We start from the raw sequence: 19,222 nt of genomic DNA, 5'->3' as shown, positions 1-19,222 counted from the left end.
AAAATGGTTTTGGAAGAATGAAGGTTTTACTGTTGAAGAAAAGCCCATGAAAAGAGTGTTAATTCTGTTGATGCTGCATTTATGAATAATATGAAATGAATAGAGAATGGAACACCCATTATACAGTGGGAAGAAAACATAGCATGTAAAAACTCACACGAGTGTTACGTCCTTGGTGACATGAGGAGAGGGGGACCTGGTTAAGGTTTGCCTCGCTGTTAGCAGATTATCCATAGCTGAGTGATTTTTATTCCTGTATTGCTTTTCTGAAGTTTTGTTGGGACTTGTGAATGCCTGTTGGGGTTGTTTTTTTTTTTAAGCTCTGCTAAAGGGAGCTGTAGTCTAAATTACAGTGGCATGTCACTTAGCTTATTATTCCCAGCTACGCTGGGTTTAGAGATTGCTAAATTTTGGTTTTACGTGTAGATAAGGGGCTGATAAGGCTGCTGATGCGTGGACGATCCTGAGATAACTCTGCATTAAGGGCATTCTAAGTGAGAGCTGATTATGTTTGGCACTAAATAAAATAGTTTCCATAGGAGAATGGTATGTGATCTTGTCATTAGACATTATCATATAGTACTTATTCATGGGGAGCATAGACTAGAGCTGGGCTTGTGTTTTAGGTCATTATCGATAAGCCTGGTCAAAGGTAGAAAAACAGTATCTTGTGCAGATTGTTATTGTAAGGGACTGTTGAAAGAGGCTGACTGAGGCCATGAAGAAAAGCAAATTATGTCAACAAAAGAAATGCAGTTTACTAGTTCTGGCTGGGATGTATGGCTTCACTTTCAGGCATGCTTCATTAATCCAGATTTCACTCTAAGTGAGTTGTGTGATACCACATAGTGGTGGCATCTACACAAGAATCTCTGCCTATTTTCATATTCTTTTCTGTATTTTCACAGGTTCTCATAGCTGCTTTTGCAGCATCAGGCTATGCCTCTACATACTTCAGAGCAGGAAGCAAGCCATTTAACCCAGTGCTTGGTGAAACTTATGAATGTATTAGAGAAGACAAAGGATTTCGATTTTTCTCAGAGCAGGTAAAGCTTGTTTTTAGATAGGCACTCCTGTTTAGATTTAGATTTTGGTTTCATTTTTTTTGTGGAGTAACCTTGGTTTTTTCTTTCTAGGTAGAATGGTTTGCTTTCTTGGTAGTAAAGTAAGTTTGTAATTATGACAGAAATTTGTTAAATACTAGGCGGTATAGATTTTTATAGGAATTATAACAGTGTTTTAAGTTCATAGTCTTTTAAGTACAAGCTCAAGTTGCACCTGTTTTCGTAGCAACGTAGGCTAAGAAATGGTGTGGGATGTTCAGTATTTTCATATTGCAGTTCAATTGCATTGTCTTAAAAATGAAAATTAATTGTTTTTAACTCAGCCTAACTGTTTTCCAGGTTAGCCACCATCCTCCCATTTCAGCCTGTCACTGTGAATCAAAGAACTTTGTGTTTTGGCAAGGTATACTTTTTAATTTAAAAGCATAAACTCCTTTTTTATTAGCAAATAAAAGCTTTATCTGTACAAGCTGAGTTTTGCATTTGGAACTTAAAATTTCTATACTTGTTATTTTTGTAGTAACATTACAAACTGATGCTCTGAATTATTTCACTTCAAATTCTCATTTTTCAGAGTGAGCAGACGTGTTACAACTTCCCTTGTCACTTGCAGTCTGTTTATACTTCTCCATTTAAAAGCTTTTTACCAAGAAAATTACTATTTCTTACAAACACAAGCAGTTCCTTTTACACGGTTGAACAAGCAGCTCTTTCTTTCCTCGTATCTACTGGCATATGTCTTTAATTTGAATAGAATGTTTTCATTAGAGATTTGACAATAATGTAACACAGCCATGACTTCTAGAAGAAAATCAAACTTCTCTTTAGTTTTTCTAACCTAATGTCATTTTCTACTATTTTTTTTTTTTTGTTCCTTCTGTGTTTTCATGGCAGTCTCATACTGTCCTGTTTTAAACTGGGTGGTCTAGCATAGATATCTCGTGCCACGCAGATTACTGCAAGGGGGAGACTTTGGTCTTTTCAGTTTTTGTAAATCTTTCTTTCACATTTGTAAATTACATTCAGATATCAGGTGGAAAAACAAATTCTGGGGGAAATCAATGGAAATTCTGCCAGTTGGAACCTTGAATGTGACTCTTCCAAAGTAAGCTACTGTCCCATTTCCTTTTAATTTCAATCTTTGCTGCCTTGTGAATGGATTGGGGGAAGTGTATGCAGACATCACTGAATTATACTGATGAGAGTTAGTGGCTAGCTCAGATTTCTCCTTAGTGTACAGATGGGGATACGCAAGTGTTTTTGAGCTGAAAGATCCATTTGGGTTTTTGGAGGAAAAATATACAAACTCTTTCAAAAGCAATAGAAAAGGGGATGGAAATGTTTTAGGAGAGAGAACCCAAGTTTTACAAGTACAGTAATGATCAACTGTACAGAACAAGGCTGCAATGTAGGACTATCAGCAGCTGCTGTTGTCCTTACTAGGCCTCTCAATACTGAGAAATGTTCCCTCAGAACAACCAGTAGTAATAATGTAAGGTCATTTTTCAAAATGACCAAACATATTCTTCAGATGTTGACAGAGTGGTTAGTAGAAGTTTCACCACCAGTAAGACTAGTTGCAAGTTGTAAATCCTGAGTATATGCAAGGAAAGGATATTTTAAACGCATCTGCTGTTTTTGCAGTACTGTTCCTGCTTCCGTATGTAGCAGCCAGCCTTTCTTTCTGCCTCTAGCAGTATGGAATCACTCCACTTCACCTCTTTATTGATCTCATGAAATTGAAGTAAATGCACTCAGGAGTGTAGTTATCTTCTGTCTTCATGCTTGCCCCTCAGCTCTGAAGGAGGATGTACTTTGCACAATATAATTCCCTCATTTTGTTCCCTTGTTTGACAAGAGAGATGCTCTGACTCTGCAGTGGTTACAAAGGGAAAGGGATTATGTTCTAGTGAGCTCCTGCTTCCTACTTCCTTTCTGTTATCTCCTTTCCATATTATTTTGTTCTACTTGTAATTTAATTATGTTTTCTGCTTATAGCTTCAATTCAGCCTTATGTTGATCTTTGGGCACTGCCCTGCCCCTAAAGGAATTATGGCCAAAGCACTTAATGCTCTGAGCACAGTGAATATGCCATGCAGAGGTTCAGTGGTTCATAATGTCTTGATTTGTGGTTCATATCTTTATGATATGTGCAGCATTCTTTAGTTCTCTGCACTACAGCTTAAGTGACATTCTCTATGGAGGATTAGTAATGTATGGAGAACCAGGGCTTTATTAAAGTAAGCTATTGTTTCAAAAGTTTTTGAGGAATATGGTTTTGTATTTATGATAATGGAGTTATGTTTTACTTTTTTTGTGTGTCCGTAATGATTATGATTAGTGTATGTTACCAACTACTTGTTAATCTGTTCTTAGGTATGGAGACTACTATGTCTGGAACAAAGTCACTACTTGCATACATAATATTCTTAGTGGAAGGAGGTGGATAGAACACTATGGAGAGATAACGATCAGAAACACAAAAAGCAGTGTTTGTATTTGTAAACTCACATTTGTCAAGGTAACATATGTATTCTAATACATATAATATACTCATAAAACTACATAGTTTAAGCATTTATCAAGTTGTTTCTTCAATATTCCTGCAATTCACATTCCACATTTTGTCTTATCAACATTTGTAAATATGTAAATTGCAAATGGGAGTGTTATGTCAAGCAGTATGACTCTATTCCATTGAACGTTTGATACCAGTGTGTTGCATTGCTGTATAGCTGTGTGCTATACTGTTGTTGGGTTTAGGTTAAAAATCAAATGTCAAAATTTCTTTTCTGTTACCACAATGAAATGCAAAGTCACTGTAGACTTCTGTGCCATTTTACTTCTGCCTTTACTAGAATTTGGAAGTCAATATTTTATGTCTTTAGATTAAATAATGCTGCTTTGGTTCACAGTATTTTAAGATCCAGGCAAGAACCATATATAAAACCAGATCACTACATAGCTATGTCACTATCAATTATTTTCCCTAAAAATAAGTTTGTCTTCATATTGCAACAAAATACATCAATACCACTGTGGTTATGGTGCATTACCGTAAATCTGAAATTCATGTCTTGATGGATATTCTGAGAATGGGCAACTGGCTCAGTAGGTGAAGGTGTAAGGAATAAGTGTGTCTAAGAAAAATAAAACAGAAAAGAGAAACAGAAGGCAACAAATAACAAGTAATACCAGCTGATCATGTTCCCTGCTTCACCCAGTAGTATGCAGCATCAATCAAAGGATTCCTTTACATGTACAGGTATATTCAGTATTTCTCCATATAGAAAGAAGAGTGTTAGCTAGCTCTGATCTTGCAACTTTCAAAGTGTCATTTTTGCTGAATTGTGTGGGATTTGATTTGGGTTAATGAACAACAGTATAGTCCCCAAGTTATATCAAATGTGTATTTCAAATTATTCAGGGTTTCTCATACACTAGATCAATTCATATTCAGATCATCTGAATTTCGAGTTCTGATATCCTTGGTTCCAGGTGAGCTGTTCCAGTACAAAATTTGGACAGTAGGTGCCACACAATTAAGATTTGTGCAGTATCTGTATTGGTACAATTGGTAATGCAAAACCCAGTGTTAACTAGTAATTTCTTCTTAAATTTGCAGGTGAACTACTGGAATTCAAATGTAAATGAAGTCCAGGGTGTCGTGATAGATCAAGAGGGGAAGGTGGTTCATCGCCTTTTTGGAAAGTGGCATGAAGGCCTTTATTGTGGGGTTGCACCTTCAGCCAAATGCATATGGAGGCCAGGTAATAAGCTTGTAATAAACTCTGGCAGTCACTGTAGTGTAACCCTAAACTGTGTAAACCTGGTTTAGCCATCATTTTAAATACACAAAATATTACTGGAGAAATTAAATTTCTGGTTAGACAAATAAATAAGTGTCCTGGATTCAGCTGTAACAGTTATTTTTCTCCTTCCTAGAGGCTGGTGCAGTGCTGTGTTTTGGCTTTAGTTTGGGAACAATATTGATAACACACCAATGTTCTAGTTGTTGCTAAGTAATGCTTACGCTGATCAAGGACTTTTCAGTCTCTCATTGTCTGCCAGTGAGGAGGGGCACAAGAAGCTGGGAGGAAGCAGAGACAGGACACCTGACCCAAAGTATCCAAAGGGATATTCCACACCACAGCACATCATGCCCAGTATATAAACTGGGGGGAGTCACCCAGAAGGCCCAGATCGCTTCTCGGGTCAGGCAGAGTATTGGTTGGCAGGTGGTGAGCAATTGTATCGTGCATCACTTGTGTTTATTGGTTTGGGTTTTTTTCTTTTCCCCTTCTAGTTTTATATTCTCTCCCCTTGTTACTTCTCTGATAATTGTTATTATTAGTAGTAGTTTTATATTATACTTCAGTTATTGGACTGTTCTTATCTCAACCCATGGGGTTTACCTTCTTTCGATTCTTCTCCCCATCCTGCCTGGAGCAGGGGGGAAAACGTGGGGAGTGAGTGAATGGCTGCGTGGTTCTGAGTTACCGGCTAGGCTTAAACCACAACAATAAGAATGTACATGAGTTTAGAGTAATGGTAAAATTAAATGTTCTTACAGGGCATAATCTTTGACATCTCAGTCTGACTCCTGGTCAAATACTGGGGAGTCTTGGGGTCAACATAAGTATAAAATTAAGAAAAGAACTGTATGTTTGGGCCTGCCTGCCTTCTCACAGAGAGCAGTGTAGCTTATTTGGATTCAACAAATAGGAGGTGCCAGTTTATTGAGTTTGTTATCTTTATACTTTATTAGCCTGAAGGACAGATTTTCAGAGATGGCAAGCTCCTGTGATTTCAGGAGCTGATTTCAACTTCCCTACTGCTTGCTTAGAGGCACTGAGGTTGAATTAGTCATCGTTTGCACCTATAATATTTTTCATACATTCAGGATTATCCAGGCATTGTCATTATGTCATTTTGAACCTTACTCTGTATTGATAGTATTTTGAACCCTCCTTTGCACCCTACTCTCTGCAATGTCTACTCTGACTGCTGTTGGTGCTGAAGGTTTGAACAGTGCTGAAGTAGTCTGTGAGTGAGACTTATGTTCAAAATTAACCCTGAGATCAGTTAAGGTTGGCTTTTATACAGACAACTGTGTAATTACAACCTCCGCAGGAAAACCACTTGAAATTAATATTTAGTGAAATTTTTTCCACCTAGTGAATATCTTTTTATGCTTTTAAATTGTACGTAAGTGTAAAATATATTAATATTTTTGCTGTTATAATTTAATAAATAAATGAATCTCTTGCATATTTAGAATAATAGTTTAAAAAGCTTTTTTCTTTCTCATACTTATTCATGCAGGCTCCATGCCAACCAATTATGAACGTTATTATGGCTTCACGAGATTTGCTATTGAGCTCAATGAATTAGATCCTTTGCTGAAAGATCTTCTTCCTATAACAGATGCACGATTCAGGCCAGATCAAAGGTAAGAATGTTCATTTATACACTTAATATTTGGTGGTTTTAATGCTGGGTTTGGCTGAGTATTGAATTTTGTCTATGTCTTCACTAGAGTCTGAACTAAGATTTGGAGGATTCTGCTAGCAGAGAAGGTATTCAGTATTGCAATCAAATTTCTGCTTTACTCAATTGAGGAAGAATAGAAAGCATCCTGTTGGCACAGTAATGCTATAGGGCAGTCTTTGGGCAGAGGTAGGATTCCCCATAACAAACTGCAAAGACAGGCTCTGAAATGTCATGTCCTCCTGCTATGAATGGAAGCAACATTAATTTCCTCCTCATTCTCAGTTCATAGTACCTCAATGTTTGTGATACGCTGAAATTACTAAAGAAAGTGTATACCTTAGGCTGCAGATCAGATACATGTAACTGGGGAGTCACGTCTTGGTTATGCTTATTTTATGAGATTATGACTACATCTGTAAGTGGGTACAACACAGACAACAGGCGTGGCTTCCACTTGTCTTTTGTGATGATTGTTGCTAGAAATCCTTTTCTAGACACTGTATAATTGCTACAGGACCTATTGTTACTCATACAGGCTTCTGGAGGAAGGAAATATAGAAGCAGCAGCATCTGAGAAACAGAGAATAGAAGAACTCCAGAGAGGTCGGAGGCGGTACATGGAAGAAAACAACATTGAATATAGACCCAAATTTTTTAAGTGAGTCTATTAATTTCAGGAGCAAGTCTCTGTTTTCTATAGTACGGCTATACCAAGTACTGCAAGAATTACCACCAGTGTAGTCTGTTAATTGTCAAAAGCCTGGAAAATGGCAATTTTAAGAAAAATTATCAGATATCTGATTTCTGCTTGAAAAAATTTTTACATATTTTAAAGCTTCATAATAGAAACTTTATTTTCTCACAATGGGTAACAACTATTCAAGCCTGCTGCACCCTTTGGCCAGTGTTTTTTGAACTTTGAAATGGAACAGAAGTACAATATTAGGATCCAAGATTTAACTATGTTACTGGTTTAAGTCATTGCATAAACAAAGTAAGAAATAGTGACCTGAACAACAACAACATACATGTATTTATACATCTATGAAATGTATATATAAATGTATGTATATATACATGTAAATTACAGTGTATTTATTTTTGAGTGGGCGGCGGTGGTGGTGGTTTGTTTTTTGTACTTAATTAAGCATTTTTCTGAAACAAGGGGTAGTCATACCAAATTGCCTGATGTTTAGCATGGGGAATCAAAAGGGAAAAGATTGGGCAGGCTTGGTGCAGTTTTGTAGTAGAAGATGAGCAAAATACAGAGGAGACAAATAGTATAAAATGTAAAAGGCTTGCATTCTGCAGGCTAGACCTCTTGGTTGATCCCCTGCACATAGTCAGACTCTGTAATGGCCAAAGAGGTTTTATGTGGCTCTAAGACCTGCTCACACAGATCAGTCAACAGATTCGCTGTCTTCTAAATGTTCCACTTTTGACACAGGTAGTGAGGTTGATTTTATTTTTAAATCCCTGACCGTTCTTGTGTCTTTTAGAAAGATGAAATCAGCTTTTGTGTTGGGTTAGGTCAGAGGGGTATGGAATTTGATTTCATATTGCATAAAGCAGAGATCTGTGGTCAGAACTGTTTCTCCCTCTTTTTTTTTTTTTCTTTCTACAGAAAAGTTATTGACGCTAATCAAAGAGAAGCCTGGGTTACCAATGATACCTACTGGGAACTGCGAAAGGATCCTGGCTTTAGTAAAGTAGAAATTCCCATACTCTGGTAAACTGAGAATGTAGACCTAGTAAACATATAACTCTGAAGAAAAAGATAACTATGCACAATATGTTTCTAATAGCTAAGCGTGGTTTGTGGGTCTGCGGAAAAACCTATCATTCACATTTATATTCATCTTTATAACGGACTTCTGAAAGTGCATTAGACCAGGCCCCTGACCACTTCTGGATCTTTTTAATTTTGCAGCAGCCATTAAAAAAAAAGGAAAAAGGGAAAAAAAAAAAAAAGAAACAGAAACCTTTTAAAGTTTCATACATTGAAAATTCAGAACAAAAGAAGCAGATGAGTTATCCAAAGTCACTCGGAAGAGGTGGTAAATGCAAAACTGCAACCGGTGCTTTAAACAGACATTAAGAGTAATGTAATTTAAATTAAAAAAAAAAAAAGACAAGAAAAAGAGAAAAAAAAATCCATTTTGTTTCAACTATTTTTGTTCAAAACTCTTGGGTCACAGCACTGTCATTTCTGGCTTCAGGTTAGTCCTTTGGTGTGATGTGCTTGGACTGGCCTTTGTCAAAAAGATATGCTTTTCCGGAAGCTGTTCCCATTCATATGCCATTGTTCATGCCTTAAACAAAATATGAAGATGTACAGTAAGTAATTTTAAAATATGTATGCTTAGGCTTGTGTGAAAGGCAGATTTTTAAAGCACTAGAATTTTATCATTATATAAATATTGGAGAACCTGCATTATTTAAAATCAAAAGACAACCAAACATCTAACTGTATTTCAGAGGAATGAGATCTACTGTACATGCTTTAGCTTTGGGAAGCTGACTGTATACTCAGACTGAAAAAACCTGCAAACTGCTTGAATTTGAAACAGTTTTGAAAAATGCATATGAATTGCTGGTCAGAAAGTTCATATTCTTAATGACTGACGCTGAGATGCAATCATCACTTTTACCACTGGCTGGACATAGTCTCACAGTTAATCTCATTTCCCTGTAACTGTTTATACAATTAGAATTCCCTGAAGCTTTGCAACAGTGTTAAAAGCACAGGAAGATTTCATGGGAAGGACTCTGGCTTCTCTCCAGAAGCTGGATAGTACTGTAAATGCAGCTGTTTTCTGCCACACATACTACTTACTGGCTCAGACTTGTCCCCATCCACTTTTCTTATCTAAATTTATATTTGAGAGTATGGAAGAGGCTCCTATGCGTTGTAGCTAACAACTACTATTTGTGTTGCCAAAACAGCTTTTGTGCAAAATTATATTTTACAGTTTTTTGTACAGTGATTCTATATTTTTTGATTAAGAACCAAGTCTCATATGTGTTGCTAAGCCTCAGTTAATATATGTGGGAGAAGGCTTGGCACTTTCTATTGGAAAATCTCTGAAACATTAAACAGTAGGAGGGCAGATTTTAATAAAAAGAAACAAAGTAATTTTATTAGGTAAAAACTGCATTCCATATGGTATGATCTAGTCTTCCATTTATGCATGTATTATACGTCCACGCACTGATGATAGATTAGATTTCATGCATATACAGTGTCTCTTTCTATACATACACAGCATACTTAGTGCACTTGATTTTTTCTATTGAACATTGATTCCAGTACTGAGACCTAAAAAAAATCATTAGATAGGTATGTGATCCTGCCAGCAGATCTACTTGGACAGTTCTCAGTAGATTACCACACATACCCAGCTCTCTACCTGCTTCTGTTTTTTTGCAGTCGGGTCCCTACAGAATTGAGATTACTTGGTTATTTAATATGCATTTAGTTCTTCCCCTCGTTTGTATGGCAAAGCCACTGGCAGATCAACTAGCTATTAAAGAATTCCGATTTCTTCACATAGTTCTGTTATCAGGAAGAACTATGAAAACCTAAAGAAAATATAAAGTGGGTGTTTTAAAGAATTGTGAATGCTCATGTATCGCTTATGATATTTGTTATAAAAAATGTGTGCATATTAAACAGGATTTCTTCCAAAGAAAATTTTGGATCATTCAAAGAACAATATCTTTTGTTTTCCTAGTTGAAACTAGTCTGATTATTTTATTTTTTCAGTTCTGCAATTATTATGAGAAAATGACAATATATCAAAGTTTGGTTTTTTTATCATATTTGGTTAACTTCATCCTACTTGCTTTAATGACTTTACGCCATGAATTAAATTGGCACGTTGTGTGCAAAATAGCAATTAATTATTCAGTGTCACTTTCCTTAAAAACATTATTAAACATTTGCTCCAGTCTTTGTGTGCAGTTCACGGTGATATGAGAAAGCATTATGTGTGTATGAGTACAAGTACATTTGAGGGACAGTAACTGCATGTCCTCAAATTTTTTTGACAGTCATTTTTTAATTTAAGTATAGAAATAAGGTCTTTAGTTTTAGTGTTCTGCTAATGCTTTGTGAATGCCATTATTTGCAGTGCAAACTGAAACTTGGTGAATACCAAAGATGTTATCACTGATTTAATTAATTTTTACAATTGTTTATTTGACACTCATTTAGAGAGAAATAACATTAGCATTTTTAGAATAAAAAAAATGATACGCTAAGTCTCTATTGAAGACACTTTTTAAGCCTACTGAATGTTAAATTAATTATTAAGTAGAGGAAATGCAAAACAATGCATCACAAAATATTTGCAGTCTTTATCAGAAATTGAAATGTGCTAGCAGATGTACCGTAAACCAATTTCTTACAGTGCAGCATTCTCTGGATTCTGTGCGAAATCTTTTATTAATGTTTTCCTGTAACCTTGGGCGATATTGTGACATATTTTGTGCTGTTTCTAAAGAGAATGGGTTAACAGAGGATACGTCTGGGGACTTCTATCCAAATTATAATTTGTAGACAACCTGTGAAATTTCACCAGCACTATCCCAGCGGGGGATAGTGGGATTTCCACATCCTCTGCCAGTGGGAGAGCACACTGTTGGCTCCTTTGCAGCCTGGCACCCATTCTAAGTGCCTGCTGCCTTCAGCAGGGCTGCTACGTGGCATGGGATTTTTCTGCCTCAGGTGCAGACCTTTGCGCTTCTGTTGAACCTCATGAAGTGTCTTCTGGCCCAGTCTCAAGCCAAGGAATGTCCTGATTGAAGCTCTGCCATTTGGCATGCCATCTCATCCTCCTAATTTAATGTCATCTGCAAACTTGTTAGCATGTAGTCTATGCCCTTGCCCGGGTCAGGGCAACTGGTAAGATGTTGATTCATATGGGCCACAAAATTGATCCCTGCAGGGCTCATTGCTAGCTGGCAGTGGGGAGTAAACCATTGGTCAATGTCCTTCAAGCCTGGGGATTTGTGCAGGTTTCTGCCCACCTCACTCCATTCATCCAGGCATGAAAAATACCAACTCAGTAGATATATTGCTATAGGTTTGGTATGTTATGAAAATTAGTGCAAACCATTTGACATTTAAAACCTTTTAAACAATTCAAGAAGCTCTAACTTTCACTACAAAGACATATCCTTTGCTTTTTACTGTGTTTTTCTTAAAACACTTATTTCTGTATAAAATACACAATCCTATGCTTTAGTTTAAAAATAGTGAACTGTACTTTCAATTAATATTTTAGAAGTGTAACTTAATTTGTTCCCTGTTCTGATACTGCGGATATGATAGGTTAAAAATAGCTATTTTCATCAAATGTAACGTCTTATAAAGACTTAAATAGCTTCATTCCTGTTTTAGATCTGTATTAACAAGATGGTAGATTTTTTGGCATATTAGAAATTGTTATCTCACTGGGAGATACAATTTGAGTATCAGTTGCTTATCGTATAGTATGACTGTGATTGAAAAGTCATCTAGACACCCATTCTAATTTTAGATAGATGTAAGTAGCATGAAATAAACCTTTTTCTATCTGGCTTTAAAAGTGAACTCCTCCTGTAATACTCTTTTCATCTTACATATAATCTTACCTTTTTCTTTTTCTCATTTTGAATTTCTGACTCTGAATGAGCTTGTATGGCATTTGTGGGTTTTATTTGAATAGCACATGCTGGGCATATGGCGAGTATTGCAGTACATACACGTGACAGTTTTGAAAGATACTGCCCTTAACTCCCTACTTGAACACTGTCAGACCTTTATGGAAACAAATTACACAAATCTTAAGGGACACTAGGAGCCAGTGCTGGTCCTGCCCTCATGGGTGTCTGGTGAGGAGCTTGCATCTGGGCCATGCCCGCTTTTCCATGGAGGTAACATAGGATTTTCTCACCCTTGAACCAGGCAGAGTGGTGCCCAGCACAATGCAGACTGCTTGTAGATTTTCTCTCAAAATATCTGAATTTTTAGAAATACTCTGGAAGGGAGGGGATGTTCATTTGCACTTGCACAATAACCAAGAGGGCTGAATATGCCAATTCTCTGTGAGTTTTGCACAACTTGTTTTCACTAGCAAAGCTCTGTTAGGATATGGAAGGTTTGTGAGCCCTCCTTGTTTTATAGGATTTTGAACATTGTCTGATGCAGAGATTAGCTGTTTAACGTGCTATTGGCTGCAGTTGTAATCTGAGGAATTAACTCTATTTTAAATGTCATTACTAATACTGGAGCTGCATAATGAAACTAAAAGAGAGTTTTCAGATTAAATCCACCTGAAAGGAAAGGGTATTTGTTTCTGTAAGTTAAAATGACAGGAAGGGTTAAGTAAGAGAGTGTGACCCAGCTGGAGGAAGAAGATTTCACAGAAGTGTGTAAGAAACACTGGAATGGCTTCACCAGTCACCCTGTGTTATAGACAGATCTGGCAGAAAGCTAACAAAATTTATTATGTCATAACCACTTACCTTGAGAGCTGCTAAGGCTGAAAATACTACTTTGTGGGTTTTTTCTTGTTTGTCATTAAGTAACAGTCATCAAAACTGTATAAAACTTGAATTTGTTTTTTAGAGTGTGTATTAATAATAGTTGAGGTAGGCAGGGAAACAGTGGCAAGTAAGGTTTTTTGTTAATGTGCTCGAAATTGCAAAAGTATATTTAGTATAAGAAGTAGTGTAATTTTCTACTTTATCATCCCTGGTCTACTTTATCACCTTCTGGTATCATTCAGAAGTAGTTTCATGGAGGAAGATCTTTTTTTCTTTTTTTTCTTTTTTTTTGGGGGGGGGAGGGGACAAGTTGGGGGGTTGTTTTTTTGTTGTGAGGTTTTTGGGGGTTTTTAACTGAAGAATCTAGCCTAAGTGTGTTAATAAAGATTTAATTATTCCTGAGGAGGCTATCTCCCTGGGCTGTGAATGGCACCCAACAAGAATGTTGCAAATCTTGGTTAAGTGCAGACAAATGTGACTTATTTACAGCAATTTATTTTAGTTTTGCATTATATATTGTAAGGAGTCTACTTACAAAAGCAAATACATAATTTGCTCTTTAAACTAGAGAATGTAAAACACCTTCATTAGCTTTGGTGTAAGCTAAATCATTCTTCCACTGAACTGAAAAGCCTTTTTTATAAAAGGATTTTTATATGGTATCTTGCAGGTTTAAAAAGTGATAGCAGTGTACTTGTAGGTGTCTCACCCCCTACTCTGACAAGGTTTTTTGTATTATAAACCCATCTTTTCTTTATTTTTTTTTTTCCCCCATTCCTTGTGATCTTTGTCGAATCTCAGAAAAGGGAGTCAGAGACTACAGTGGAGAAACTTTCTAGTGAAACTAGTCACAGCAGCTTTGTCAGTGGCACAGCTGTATTAAGTTTCCTAACTTTTATGAATTAAAATGTCAGCAGAGCTGCTGAATCTGTTTCAGGCAGGTTATCTTAACACCATTTTTGTTTCCACTGATCCGTGACAGCATGAAAAAAGGGAAGATTGTTGACATTTGCTCAGTATTAATTCTGAAGGTGATAAATAATTTTCTATAAATAAAAAATACTGTAGCCAGCATTTGGCTGAAGGGGCATTGGTAATGTGGACAAAGAGAGCTACATATTTTATAAATAAGGACACCATAAAGTTGGAATATATAGTCAGCAGTGTGTAATATAGAATGTCTATATTCATTGAAGTATGGTAAAGCTACTTAGTAGTACTCCTGGAGCAGTGATCCAGATGTTGTCTCCTATGAAACACTAAAACGTATTTCCATATTAACTGCTACTATTAATGGTCTGCCTTAATGAAAAAGGTACATCTTTTGTATGTGTGTGTATATATAAACACACATATGTATGTATGTGTGTGCATACATATATATATTTATATATATATAATGTTGCTGGCCCAGAATGTTAGGGATGCAAAAAGGGAACAGGCAAGGAATTCTTTCAGAAAGTCAGAAGCAGGTAACTTATCTTATACACCTTGAGCATCAAAATGATGTAAGTACTGTACAAGAGCAGCACACACAGTGATAAATATTCAACCAAAACTATTCTTCTTTACTGAGGTACTTGCTCCTTGTGCCTGTCAGTGTAGACACACACACATTTTTTTTTGAAATTGCATTGCTATTTATGATTGTGCTTGTGGCCCAGGTCTTGATTTGTCAGGTCCACAGAGGAGAATCAGCATTAGAGTCAGGACTGCAAACTCAGATTTCTTTTCTGTGCTGAATACTCTCTCTCTTCCTTTGTTATGTTGGCCCAAATAAGGAATATTACAGTAAAATTAACAAAATTAATATTAGTTTAATCGTCAGTATTTTCCAGGCAAAGGAAATTCAGGAGAAATACAGAAAATATCTTCAATTACCTTTGTATTTGCTTAATATTTTATAAAATATTTTGAGACTGGATCACCAATAATAAAATTGTACATAAATATATTAAACTTGCTTTGCCACCTGTCTTGAAGTCAACACTGAAAATTGTTCTTCCAATTTGAGGTTAAAAATTACATCTAGTTCTTCAAATAACTGCTACTTGTATCCTTTAGTGGTTGAAATATAGTACAACAAATTCAGATCACAATAAATTTTATTTTCATCTGAGTTTCAAACAAGACCTGACTATGAGCTGAGAAATAAATGCTTATGAATGTATTTTGGTATGCAGGTATGCAAAAACGGCAACTTCTACCTTAGTTAGGCTTTTGCTCTAATTAGCAAAACCACTGCTCTTATTCCTTTATGATTATTTCCAAACTAATTATTTTCAAATGTTCATTCCTCACTAAGAATTAATTACATGTGAAGTTTGAGTTTTAAAATTTAAGCAATGTTTTGAACTCCACAGACATGAAGATTGGTGCTTCAGTCTTGCACCTAATTCTCAGATCTTTCTAATCAGCTCTCAGAGTGGGCTGGACCTATAGTGCTTACTCACTAAAATTTCATCCTTGGACCAAACAGAAATATCAGTGCGCTTTCCCAGATGCGATTCTTCTTTGTATATTGATTTGTGTCTATGTTATTTACTATAAAATAAGAAATCAAGCTGCTCATATCCGATGTCTAAAATCTTTTCCTTCACCAAAATGTATAGCAAACTTTTTGTTCTTTATCTGTTACTGCTAGATTGTCTGAAGTGGATACTTTATTTAGCACATAAAAAGCTGTCATTAAATTAAACTTCTGTGGTATCCAGGGAGATCATTATGATAGTTCTATGTTAGGATATTACATATATTTTCTTTGTTGTAACCAATAGAAAGATTCTTCTTTTGGTCTTTATCTACGTTGCTTTGTTTAATTAACTGATGAATTATGATATCTCAGTATTTTAAGAGCAAAGAATTCTGTATTTTCTCTCACCTTTGCACAAAGTTAATATGAATCGGAAATAATGTCACTTTTTTTTTGTGAGATTAGATCCCATATGCACATATATGAAATGTAATAAATTTTAGTTATACCTTGCTCAGATGCTGAAAATGCCATTAGAAGAGTAAGGTTTAGATGGTTGCCAATTTTACATTGCCTTACTGAGCTGCTTTGCTTGTAACAGCCTTTAATTTCAGATGGGAAAAAGCCCTGCAACAATTCTTTAGCGAGTCAAAATGCAAAAATCTAAATAGCTAAAAGAGCATTCTTTGCTGATTGCCCATACCCCTGTGCTCATCCTACAGCGCCGCCCTCACCCCCGCCCCCCGCAATCTGGTGAATTCTTGTACACCTCTGTGTAGCATACTTGTAAAATGAGGTCCTCAAGAGTCTCTCCATTGGGATTATGCTATTATGTCAGCTAGAAAGGTATACAGAACCTTGCTTTGCAGTGTTTAAGATGGATTTTAAAGGCAAATAGTTGCTTTCTAGAAGCTTAGCAAATAGAGTCAGAACTGCTTTTGAATACTGGTTAGACAAGAGTCTGTTTTAGAGGGAAAGAACAGACTGTATTAGAAAGGGTGGTGTTTCTAGGTGCACCAGATTTTTTTTTTCTGTTGTTTGAAAGCAATAGAAAACTATTACTTAGGGAAAGAAAGAAAGAAGCATTTATGTACTCGGCTACCTAAATGATGCAGAAGGTGTTACTTTTGAGCACTGTAATATTAAACTTCACCTGCAGCACCTTTAATTTTATGCTCAGAAATTCACTGTGGACTTCCATAATGAGATGAAGAAAAAAAGGAAACTGGGAAAAAAAAAAAAGTCAGTACTATAATTTCTAAACAACTCAATAGAAAATTGATTTGCAAATACTTGTTTTGAAAACTATGAAAGCTACTTGAAGTATCACAATTTTTTAAAGCACAAGTTTAGTCCTTCATGGTACATTCAGTAATTTAACATTTGAAAACATAAAACTTGATTGATCTTGATTGCTTTCCTGCAAATGCATTCATTTGTGCTTGACTATTTATAAGTTTGGGATATCTTTCAGGATGATTCTTCTTTACATTTTATCAATTCTGACTCTAAATGCTGTTTGTAATTGTGCCTGTAAAAACAATTGTATTGCTTACAGTTACTAAGCATCAACATCTGAGGAATGACATGGGTAGGATATAATTTGTACATTCTAAATCTATAGACTTTTATTACAGTTAATCAGCAATACACAACTCAGATTTTTATTTTGTTTCTTTTCCTGCTTCATCTGCTTGGACTCTGATCTTACACTGGCATCGATATGTGTTTAGCATAAACATTGCAAACATTCTCATTGAATTCAGTTTAAAAGGTGTAGATACTAAAGTTCAAAAAAAGAGAATCAATAGTGACGTTCCTAAGAAATCAAAACAATGTATCTGGTTACATCAGATGCTATAGTACTTGATTTTTAATTCCTACATGCTTAAATGAATGAGCACCTATGCAGATGAGGCTGAGATGCTGTTGGTACAACTCAGTGAGCTTCCAGCTGAGTGGATGATCTGGCTGCCCGAATCTGTTTCAGCTGTGGGCCTATCTTACAGTCAAGCCTAGATACTCAAATAGTTACACTTAAGATTAATTTTGAATATGTGCACTGTCTTGTGGAAGGTAAATGTGTGAAATACAGCTGGTTTGACTGCTTGCCAATCAGAGCAATATATTTGACTTTCCTTTGACTCTCTTGGATTTTGGATTTATTCTGAGGTTTGTATTTTTTAAAAAGCAGTTAGCTTCATGTCTCTGCAAAGCTCAATTATATAAGACATTTGGAAAAAAGAACATGAGATTAAATCAATGACAATTCATCATATTATGTCTCACTCTGACAAGCTCAATTTTAAGAATATTTGCATTTCTTATACCTGTTTCCCTGTACTTTCCCCAGGATGGTGCCAGCCCAGAGCGAGGGTTGCTAGTACTGTATGCCCATCAGAAAGGGAGAGTAATCTTTGTTATTTGCAAAGAAGGAAGTGGCTAACTAAGAGCATGCACCTAATCTCAGCCTAGAATAACATGAATGTGAGGAAGTGCCTCCCCTCTCTCCTTCTAGGGTTTAGCACATGAATAGAATTGCTTTTTTTTGGTATATCAAGTTCTCTGGCTACTTCAGAGATTGAACCTAGTCAGGAAGGAGCAGAATTAAAAACAGTTTTATCCCACATAATGCAGCTACAACACTTATTCTGTGTCTTTGCACTCATGGATTGGTTTTGAACATACTGTTGTAGTAATCCAGAATGAGATGAGGCCTCACGCTGACTACCTCTCATGCAATAAACCCCAAGCTCATATAGTAGTTAATATTGATTACAGTTGAGCATCTTTTGGCCACATGATTCAGGGAGGTACTATGGGGGGAATAGTAATTTAATTACTATTTAATTTAATTAAGACTTTATTCCAGTGATGTATGTGGTATACACAATATCCATAATACCGACTCCAACTGAGAGAGGTCCTACAGCTTCTGGTAGGAAATAAAGGTGAACCTGGCTTTGCTATAGTTTATGTTGTGCTCTAAAATGTAACAAAAGATGTCATCTGTTTCCTTCAGGCTGATCTGGACTTACCAGGATATTGTGTCCAAAACACACACACACGCAATTCTAGTTATTGAGGGAACATGACGCTTCTTTACCTGTTGCAATGTAGTTGGATAATGCATGTACAAATGACTTGTTTAGCCTGCCAATGAATGTTGCTAATGCCTTACCAAAAAAAAAAAAAAAAGCGTATTTTTTGTATTGTTTTCCTCAGAGGCAAATCCAAACAATGCTAGATTTGGGAAACTGTTTACTGAAAAGCATTTTCTAATAGATCTCTGAAGAAGTGCAATTGTATAATTATTATTGTTCAATGCATACAGTACCTTGTCTCCATCACTCTGTACACTGCTGCTATTAGTGCTTGTTCTAATAAATCTCAATGTACACTGTTTAAATTGCTGTCATCTGTGTCCTGATTTATTAACATAAGAAACACTTTAGAATTTGGTTCTTGAATGAACTGTTTGTAACTAGCAAAGTGAATTGAATTGATTATTAATTGTAAAATTCTTAATATATATTGATTTTGGAAATGTGGGTGATAGTGGCAGCAATGGCACTGAAGCAGCGGCTTCTCACAAGCATCATCCTGTTCCTTTCTAACCTTTTTTTACTGCAGGATTATTTTTTTTAAACTTCTCCCATGT

At 36.0% G+C, this 19,222-nt stretch overlaps 1 protein-coding gene across 6 annotated transcripts in view; it reads left to right on the top strand.

The window, feature by feature from the left end:
- The window catches only part of OSBPL6 (oxysterol binding protein like 6), a 108,210-nt gene extending 89,240 nt beyond the window's left edge, over positions 1–18,970 (top strand). For all 6 annotated transcript variants that reach the window (XM_030485595.1, XM_030485596.1, XM_030485593.1 and 3 more), the window contains 8 exons: positions 909–1,046; positions 1,404–1,467; positions 2,091–2,169; positions 3,441–3,585; positions 4,690–4,834; positions 6,390–6,516; positions 7,093–7,215; positions 8,182–18,970. In XM_030485595.1, the coding sequence (XP_030341455.1) occupies positions 909–1,046; positions 1,404–1,467; positions 2,091–2,169; positions 3,441–3,585; positions 4,690–4,834; positions 6,390–6,516; positions 7,093–7,215; positions 8,182–8,290 (930 nt within the window). In that variant the 3' untranslated portion in view covers positions 8,291–18,970. The remainder of the gene's footprint in view (positions 1–908; positions 1,047–1,403; positions 1,468–2,090; positions 2,170–3,440; positions 3,586–4,689; positions 4,835–6,389; positions 6,517–7,092; positions 7,216–8,181) is intronic.
- Positions 18,971–19,222: the final 252 nt, after the last annotated feature.

The sequence above is a fragment of the Strigops habroptila genome, chromosome 5 (assembly GCF_004027225.2).
Source record: "Strigops habroptila isolate Jane chromosome 5, bStrHab1.2.pri, whole genome shotgun sequence".
Classification (NCBI taxonomy): domain Eukaryota; kingdom Metazoa; phylum Chordata; class Aves; order Psittaciformes; family Psittacidae; genus Strigops; species Strigops habroptila.
Note: the sequence above shows the minus strand (reverse complement) of the source record. Positions and strands in the feature narration are given on the sequence as shown.